Source organism: Galeopterus variegatus, unplaced genomic scaffold (assembly GCF_000696425.1).
Source record: "Galeopterus variegatus unplaced genomic scaffold, G_variegatus-3.0.2 Scaffold2184, whole genome shotgun sequence".
Classification (NCBI taxonomy): Eukaryota; Metazoa; Chordata; class Mammalia; order Dermoptera; family Cynocephalidae; genus Galeopterus; species Galeopterus variegatus.
In genome coordinates this window covers 307,722-317,379 of record NW_007728295.1, presented here as the reverse complement: position 1 = coordinate 317,379, position 9,658 = coordinate 307,722, and the positions used below count along the sequence as shown (strand labels likewise).

The 9,658-nt window shown below is 35.2% G+C and overlaps 1 protein-coding gene across 1 annotated transcript in view; it reads right to left on the bottom strand.

The window, feature by feature from the left end:
- Window positions 1–2,278: 2,278 nt before the first annotated feature.
- The window catches only part of LOC103597074 (receptor-type tyrosine-protein phosphatase delta), a gene marked incomplete at its 3' end in the record, with an annotated part of 296,277 nt that continues 288,897 nt past the window's right edge, over window positions 2,279–9,658 (bottom strand). The window contains exons 22-23 of the mRNA XM_008580873.1: window positions 8,703–8,863; window positions 2,279–2,293 (exon numbers count right to left, since the gene is read on the bottom strand). Coding sequence (XP_008579095.1) covers window positions 2,279–2,293; window positions 8,703–8,863 — 176 coding nt within the window. The remainder of the gene's footprint in view (window positions 2,294–8,702; window positions 8,864–9,658) is intronic.

Below are 9,658 nucleotides of genomic sequence, written 5' to 3'. Positions count from 1 at the left end.
CGGTTGTCTGGGATGTGGGTAATGTCAACCAAAATGCTACTCCGTGGTCTAAGCGGTGTTTTATTTGCACTTTTACCTGGCTCTCATCTAGGAGAGAAGCAAGAACAAAGAGAGGTTGTGTGGAAGATCATATTTATGGTCTTGGAACAAAGATATTCAGACATAGGGGCATGGGCTTTTGAAAGAATGAAGTACTTATTTGAAATCTCTACTATTAACATTCAAAGAAATCAGTTCAAACACTTCACGATTCTGATACCACTAAGAATGTAACCCCAACTCTGGTGCTGTGTGTCAACAATAAACCTTCTCAATATCTTCGCTTATAAATTAGAGGAGGATTAGAAGATGATGTCTAAGTTTTGGCCCTTTGGGTCCAACTCTCTCATCTTAGAACAAGAAGGCAGTGATTAAGTTGTAAAATGTGGACAGTGTTATAACGGAAGGGAGATCTCTCGAGTATAATAAGGGCGTTCAAAGTGTTTCATCGTTGGCTGAAAAAAAATTTTGCATGTGTTTTTCTGATGGATTAATGCCAAGTAGGGATGTCCACAAAAAGGTTTTACAATTCCTATCACTCAACGTATGGCTTTCTGACCAATGTAAAGTGATTTTGGAGAAAAAAACACAGCTGTGGTTCCCAAACTTTAGCTTGTTCACCTAGGAGGGCTTGTTAACCAAACTTTAGCTTGTTCATCTAGGAGGGCTTGTTATAAAACAGGCTGCTGGATCAGCACCTAGAATTTCTGAGTCAGTACTTCTGGGGTGTAGCCCAAGAATTTGTTTTCTTTCAAGTTCCCAGGTGATGCTGCTGCTGCTGTTACTCCAGGAACCACTTGTTGAGAACTACTAGAATATGACATGGGGAGGAAGGCAGATGATCTTTGAGATTCTAGTCTTAGTTTAATTTTAATCAGGAATTTATATTTATGTATATAAATAGTTAGAAAGTTAGAAGATTAGTTTGGAGCAATCAGTCAGTAATTGAACAGTCTCTTTTAGCTATTATTATTATTATTATTACTGCTACTATTATTCAAGGCTGGAAGACATAGATAATAATTTTGAATTAGGTATGAGTTTTCACTGAGGCACTGCAATAAATTTGCAAGGTGTGAAAATGTGAGCATTCCTGTATCACGAGGCAATCTCTGATCAAACTCTTTTCTGATGGATTAATGCCAAGTAGGGATGTCCACAAAAAGGTTTTACAATTCCTATCACTGAACGTATGGCTTTCTGACCAATGTAAAGTGACTTTGGAGAAAAAAAAGCAGCCGTGGTTCCCAAACTTTAGCTTGTTCATCTAGGAGGGCTTGTTATAAAACAGGCTGCTGGATCAGCACCTAGAATTTCTGAGTCAGTACTTCTGGGGTGTAGCCCAAGAATTTGTTTTCTTTCAAGTTCCCAGGTGATGCTGCTGCTGCTGTTACTCCAGGAACCACTTGTTGAGAACTACTAGAATATGACATGGGGAGGAAGGCAGATGATCTTTGAGATTCTAGTCTTAGTTTAATTTTAATCAGGAATGTATATTTATGTATATAAATAGTTAGAAAGTTAGAAGATTAGTTTGGAGCAATCATTCAGTAATTGAACAGTCTCTTTTAGCTATTATTATTATTATTACTGCTACTATTATTCAAGGCTGGAAGACATAGATAATAATTTTGAATTAGGTATGAGTTTTCACTGAGGCACTGCCATAAATTTGCAAGGTGTGAAAATGTGAGCATTCCTGTATCACAAGGTAATCTCTGATCAAACTTGAAAGCTGATATTCAGTAAAAAACAAACAAAACAAAACAAAAAGGCTTATGGGACACCTAACATTCCTGCCCTATAGACACATTAACACATACAAATGCTCATTTAACCTTGTCCACAGACAAAACTCAGAGACTGTGTTTACTACCTTCTAAATTTGGCTTTAAATAGAAATAATCTACTTTTTTCTCTTACAGACACATTAACACATACAAATGCTCATTTAACCTTGTCCACAGACAAAACTCAGAGACTGTTTTTACTACCTTCTAAATTTGGCTTTAAATAGAAATAATCTACTTTTTTCTCTTACACAGACTAATATTTATTTTCTCAAGAATCATTTTACTATCTAAGTTATTATATACATGTAGGCTTTGTCCATCTTTCACTTGCAAGGTATAATCTTTTATATTTAGCCCCCACCCTCACCTCTGCGACACCTCCAAAGTCTACCAGTATCTTATTTTTTTCCTACTGAGCATTAAAGGGGTTGTTCTCTCTTCCTCACCTGTCAGGTTTACTGCTCCATTTTAATGCAGCAAAAAAGGAAAAAGAAAGGCTAAATGTTAGTTGGCCAATGGTAGCAAGAGTAACCATGACAACCAAGGTTTAAGAAATAGTGTTCACAAGCAAGGACACATAACTGACACACATTAAAAATGACATCATATCAAAATCTTTAAAGGCCTCTAATCACGAAGTAATTGGAAGACATAAGGTTACATCACTGCATAAAGAACGTATGTGTGTGTGTGTTTCGGTTAATGCCACATTCACTTTTATTCATCAACTACAAAATATTGCTACATTTAATCACATCCCAGGAGGTGTTTGATGGTAGAGATATGATTTTTACAAAACATGCCATGAGAAAACTACTACTGTACTCAATGAGAATACATTATTCCATAAAAGAAATTCATTCATTTAAAATAAAAAATGTCTTTAGTTAAGAGGTGCATTATTTCTTTAACAGTACAAAATATCTGCAGATTGCACTGAACTGCACAAAAATTTGCACAATTGAATAATACACCGCAAGGTAATAAAGTGGCAGAAATGATTTCTTAGAACACCTCTTGACAAGTAAGGTGATCATAAATCTTTTTTCCAATAAAGGATTAAATACATTTCCAGTTTTGGAAAATATAATACTCATCATTTTAAATCTACAGAGCATGACCCATCTATATAGCTGGGCTAATCCAGAAAAGCATTTTATTACCAGTCACTGACGTGACAGATATTTTCCTAGTCAAAGAGGTGCTGCTGTCTGTAAACACATCTAGCTCATCCCCAGATAATTCCATGTATGATAATATGTTGATTGTTTAAATGACCATATCATGTTTGCAGAGTGTATAAACTTTTCCCGAAAAGAATTAATCTAAATAATCTTCACTTTGAGGCAAGTTGCAAAGTATTCAGTGAATTTCCAATTACAAAAATAAAGGTACTAAGTCTTTCTTAATGCCAATGAAATATATACCTATGTTGCTGGAGAATCTGGCACTAAGAGATAATCCAGTCCATCTCTATTCAAGAATAAAAAAATCCACATTTAAATTATACAAACACACACATACAAAGTGAATGATTAAAATGATCAAACACAGTAGTTAATTCCTTTTATTCTTAATTTTAATGGGCTTTACCTAGTGTACCAGATTTTTAAAAATCCTACCTATATGAAAGGTCTTCAAAAATTTCACAGAAGGATTTGTAATATCTTTTAATTCAGTTTTTCCACAGACTTTCTGAAGTACCCTCATATGTTTCTAACTTGCTTATTTTTATTAATGATTTTATCAGGGAATCAGTTGTAGGAAGATCTATTCTTTGGAATGAAAGAGAACCTTTCAGTGATTTATCAGCTTTATGTATTAAAAGGCTGCTTGAGGCTGGCCAGTTAGCTCAGTTGGTTAGTGGTGCTGATAACAACAAGGTCCAGGGCTGATCCCTGTACTGGCCAGCTGCCAAAAATTAATAAGAAAAGGTTGCTTGAGTATTGAGATGAGCAAACACATACTTACTGTGTGATCCACTTCCCTCTTCTATAAAAATGTCAGCCTCACTAAACACATGAGTACATACTGGGTGCAGATATCTAAGTTTGAAGGCCTTCACAACTGGTCCATTTAAATTATAGGCCTAGGGTTTTATTACAGCTCTTGCCAGCCAAGATGAAAGTGATAATGATTGACAGAGTAAACAAGGAGAGGGAACTGAGTTTGTTTAATGCTACTTGACTGGTAAAAATTCAATTACTCAATATTGCTCTGTGCCAGGCACTCTACTAGGCACATAGATACAATCAGGAGTAAGACAGAGTCCTTAGTGGGGCAGAGAGTTAAGAAAATGGTCAAATGCAGTAACGCAGTAGCTTCTGTAATAGATAAGTGGAAAGTACTTTACGAGCTTAGAAAAGCGGATCCGAAGGCAGACTGAACTGGTAGAGAGGAGAGGGGAAGAAGGAGGGACGGAGAATGGCTTGGATTTAGTAGGTAGCACAGTAACGCAGTAGCTTCTGTAATAGATAAGTGGAAAGTACTTTACGAGCTTAGAAAAGCGGGTCCCAAGGCAGACTGAACTGGTAGAGAGGAGAGGGGAAGAAGGAGGGACGGAGAATGGCTTGGATTTAGTAGGTAGCGTCTTTTCTTACTGCTAAAGGATGAGCTAGGGTCAGCCAGGCCACAAGGAGTAGCAGGAGAGCAAGAGGAAAGGCATCCCAGCCTTAGGGTCCCTACTCAAAGGCCAGAATGCACGCCAACCAGCATTCTCCAGTGTGGCAGAGTGCAGCCGCATATTTCTTCACTGCATCTCTGAATACTCTGAACTGCACTACTTTCTTTGATGAGAGCTTGGAAATATATGTAGGGCTGACCCAAAATGAGAAGACTTAAAGAACCAAAGCCCGCAGTGAGCCGATGTTGGAGCTGGGAAAAGCTGAAGTCTATATATCAGTCACATCTACCTCACGCCTTCACACGTGAACATCTTGGGATGGGATGGGAATTATTTCCTCTCTCTATAGTGTCTGTTCAGGTTAGACTATTACCATTCAAGGCCGTAAATTTTGCCTAAAGCGTGCGTTAAACTTCTCCGACCTCCTAATCCACACTTTCTTTTTTTCCATGGTACATAATAAACCCTTCTCATCCAACTTGAAATGCTTTTCCATAGAGTCAGGTTAACATATGTTTTTGAATATTATTTTCTATATAAGTAATTCTTGGATAGTTCCAGCATTAATGATTAAAAAGCCTTACACATGTAAAAAATGTACAGAGTAGATGAATATCTAATAATAGGGGGTGAATAAATGAGGAAGGGCCTGGAACCATATTTGAAACATACACATCTGAGGCAGAAATAACACAGTACTAGTTCTACGACCTTGTTTTTCATGTTCTCAGGTTATGGAACATTATTATTTTAAAGGTTTAATCACCTAATCCACCTACTTACTTTATAAATGAGGAAATCTGGGCCCAGAATATAGGCATAACTTTCTACCCTGTGGAGCCAACTAGTCACAGGGTTGGGACAAGAATTCAGGTTTTCTGACTCCTAATTCAGTGTTTTTCTAAACCTTGCTATACCATCTCATCTCTGTAATTTGCATTTTAATTTTTAATTTAATGTAATTTGCACTTTTCATATATGGAGTAAAATTTCAGAATATAGGCATAACTTTCTACCCTGTGGAGCCAACTAGTCACAGGGTTGGGACAAGAATTCCGGTTTTCTGACTCCTAATTCAGTGTTTTTCTAAACCTTGCTATACCATCTTATCTCTGTAATTTGCATTTTAATTTTTAATTTAATGTAATTTGCACTTTTCATATATGGAGTAAAATTTCAAAAAAAAAAAGTACAAAAAAGTATGGCACTAAAGACCTACTAAATATATCTTAATGTTTTGATGGATCAGAAGGTATTTTAGGGACCTTATAAAACCTCAGTTATATTTTTTGTTAATGATTATCAATGTATTACAGGTATACAAATTACTAGATTTAAAACAAAGTCAAATGAACAGAATGCCAGATAAAAGAGTGTTACTTCCTTCCTCATTAATATAATTAAATGAAATAAGTCTACAAGTCTCCTCAGACAGCTGGGTAAAATACACTTCCTTATATGGACAAACCATCCATAGCTACAGACCTACTTCTAATGCACGTGTCTTGTGAGCAAGTGTATATGATAAAGGGGATTATAAAAACAATGTAAGTCAATATTTTATACTCATTCCCTTCTTAAAGCATCATTTGCATATAGTAAAAAATACTTTAACAATGATAATAATAATGATGATGATTCTTTCAATTCTGAGTCATTATCAATGATCTGTGTATAAAATGAAAGACACCTAAAATAAGGAAATGAAGTATTTATTATATTATTAACTTTGCTCAGAATCAAGCTATAAAAGACACTATTCATTGGGTACAGAAGATTTCTTCTTGAACTGCCTCATGGTAATCAAGAAGGACATTGTTGTGTCTACTTGAATTTCAAGTCAGGAATGTTCTCTACTGCTGAAGCAAGCATTTCTATTTCAGAAATGCTTCACGGGCCTTCGGATGGATAGCTAAATATACTTAGCATTCGAGGATGTGTGCATTTCCCAACAATTGCATTAGACAATGCTTACATATGCATACACTAAAATGCAACTGTATTTTAACAGTCATAAAATCTTTAAATATGATGCCATTTTTTCAGAATTAGGAAAAACTATAATTATTTTCCTCAAGTACACATAGATAAAGAAAGGAAAACAATTATAAATCTTTCAAAAATTATCAGGGCTATAATCCTATTTCTTCATATTTACATAACTGATTCACAAATACCATACATATTTCTGTTAAGTGATATGACTTAATGATAGCCAGATATATTTGAAAGAAACAACTTACAAAATAAGGCATGCATTTTGTCCATTTTGAATAATAAAAAAAAAAAATGTCATGTGATATGGTCTAAAATTGCACCTGTCAACAAGCACTTGTTTTCTGACCTGACTTCCACAATAGGATGTGACCACCTGAATGAATACTTATCAAAAGATAATTACAATTCTACTTTTGCCTTTTCATTATTGCATTCTCTTCTGGCAATAAATGCAGCACATGAATAGCAAAGAGCACCAGCTCCTGCTTGGACTCAGACAGGATCTATGATTATTCTGGGGCATGAAGGTTCCTAGTGCTTCCTGCCCCTTCCTCTCACCCAAGAGAAAGGTGTTAAAATACAATGGGCTCCTTAAGTTATACACGAAGATACCAATTGGGACGAGAAGTTTCAAAACATCAACTAAGAGGAGACTATGGCCTTCAGTCACTTGCTTTTTCAGCTATTTCATGGCATGAATAATTGAATAATGGCGGTGATCAAGAAAAAATAATGATGGATATTTCTTTCATTCTTTCTAACTCTAAAATCGGATAGGCAATTTAATGGGTTATGGTTATGAACAGCTTTCAGTTGTCTTTATTTTCTCAATCCCCTTTTCATGCTAGAATAAAATGAAATAGAACCTTCTAAGAAAAAGTTTTTCAAAGGAGAAATGTTCCAAAGAATTTTTTTGAGTTAGGATAAGAAGTTATGAAAAAAACAAACAAAAAAAGGCTATTCTAGGAACATAACAAGAATGAGGGGATGTGGGTACAAATAATTAAAATAAATCCTGGAAAGAAAGCTATACGAGTAAAAGAAAAAAATAAAGGAAATAAGATCATCAGGTTAAGAATGTAAGCAAAAATCAAAATGAAGACATTCTTTTTTGATTTTGAAGGCCAAGGTTATAGGGAGGCAGAAGGAGAGAGAACCTATGTTGTAGAAGAGGGAAAAGTTCATCTTGATAGTGGCATTCCAAAACATGACAAACTACAGAGAAAAATGGAAACACGGATTAAAGTTTTATGAAAATAAAATTTGAATTGGGAGAAAAAAATTGATATAAAGGTTGATAATCTGAATTTAGTCAATCTAAATGTTTAAGAGAGTGTATTGTATGTTAATTTATATAATTTTATTGAATTTAATATTATCATTGTATTTCTAAGTCAGAAATGATTTAAGGGAACAATTACTAACGTCCTCTATTCAACTGACTGGGCAGTGACCTAGGGGGAAAAATCTTGCTTATATGTAATGGAAGTAGAAAACGGATTGAAAAAGAGTGAAAGATCCAAAAAGATTGGATAGATATGAACTATTTGCATCCTAATTGTACTCAAAGACACTAATCAGATTGATTCTTGGGAGTATAAAGTCTGAGGTGATGTGGTTTAAAAAAGGAAAATGGTACCTTTGCAATCCTTGGACACAAACAAGAATTCAGTAGTGACGATGTGGAATAAGAGTTATAAGAAAAGTGGGAGGGAATTCGGTTTCTATCTCTCTTTCTCTCTCTCTCATTTAATCTTTAATATTTAGCTACTTTTGCTAAATTTTGAGAAATAGCTACTGAGAAATACCTTAGCACCTGTGTAAATTAAATGTATGAAATAGATACGAATGTGCTAAACTGCAATAGTATTTCCACAAACATGTTGAAATTGAGCAATTAATCATCTAAAACAATCAAATGCAAGCAAGTATGGAATTACTTGCTTGTGAACGTACTAATGTCTCAAGTGTCATGAAAAGTGCTCATCTGTGTAAAGCAGCTCAGAATATGGAGGCTAGGATACATGCATGTCACACAACAAAAGCCTATACCACATATTGAATAAGATTCTAAATAGCACAGTCTTCACATTTTGTTCTAACTCTAATGGAAACGCTCTTCCAACAATTACTGGGGCTGCACTGAAGTATTTCTCCTAAAACCTACTATATAGTTGACCACAGAACAATGATCAAATCAAAAATAAGGCACCTCGCAAAACTGCCACCGAAATATCGAGCAAACCTACCTTTTATAGAGAAGAATAGCAATGACAATGCATATGATGAAGACCACGGCAAGGACAGGACCTACAACCCAGATCAAGCCTTCTTCTTCATCTGTGATCGGCTGCGGGTCCAGATCCATGGACACAACAGGGTCAGAGTAGGGGCTGGTTGCATACATCTTCTGAGGAAAAGCAGAGTCTATTTTAATCATAAAATAATGGCTTTCTAGAGTGTATCTTCAGCATGAGCAGCAGCAAAAATCCAGGACATAATGGATTTGATGATGAGTGTATGGAACAATGTTAAGAAAACAGAGGGGAAAGGAGTGGGGGGGAGAAGAGAAAGAGGTTTTGCAATATGGTTCTTAAAGTGTTTTATAATAAAATCATTTTGGTAACATAAATCACCTCACTGATACTTTTTCACTGGTATCTATATATGGCATATTAAATAATCTTATAAAGTGTAAAGTACCCATAATTAGCCAGTCACAAAATGTTCAATGAACATTTACATTGTGCCAATGTCAGGTGCTATGTGAAAATCAAGGGAAACATGAGAGTTCCAGCCCTCAAGGCATTAACACCCAGTTAAGGAGATCAAAGTAAAAAAGTAAATATTTACAAAAAACAAAATAAGTCAGTATTGAACTAAATGCTAAATTAAGTCAGTAGTCCTTTGTACTGTAGGTTGGTCAGCAATGGAGGCCAAACAATGGACAAATAAAGTCTACAATTTCAAAAGAGAATCCTAATGTTCAAATTACAGATGCAAGATGTATGGAAATTGATAATATGGATGTCAAACAGAATTTTCAGAACTTGAAGGGATTTTAGCAGTCCTATTGACTTTTATTACAGTTACTGCACAGTGGCTGGTATGCTTCTTCCCCACAGATAATTGATAATAAATACACTTTTTGAAAATAGTTACCTGGTGAAGGAATGGACAGAGTGTCTATGAATTTTGTTCCTAT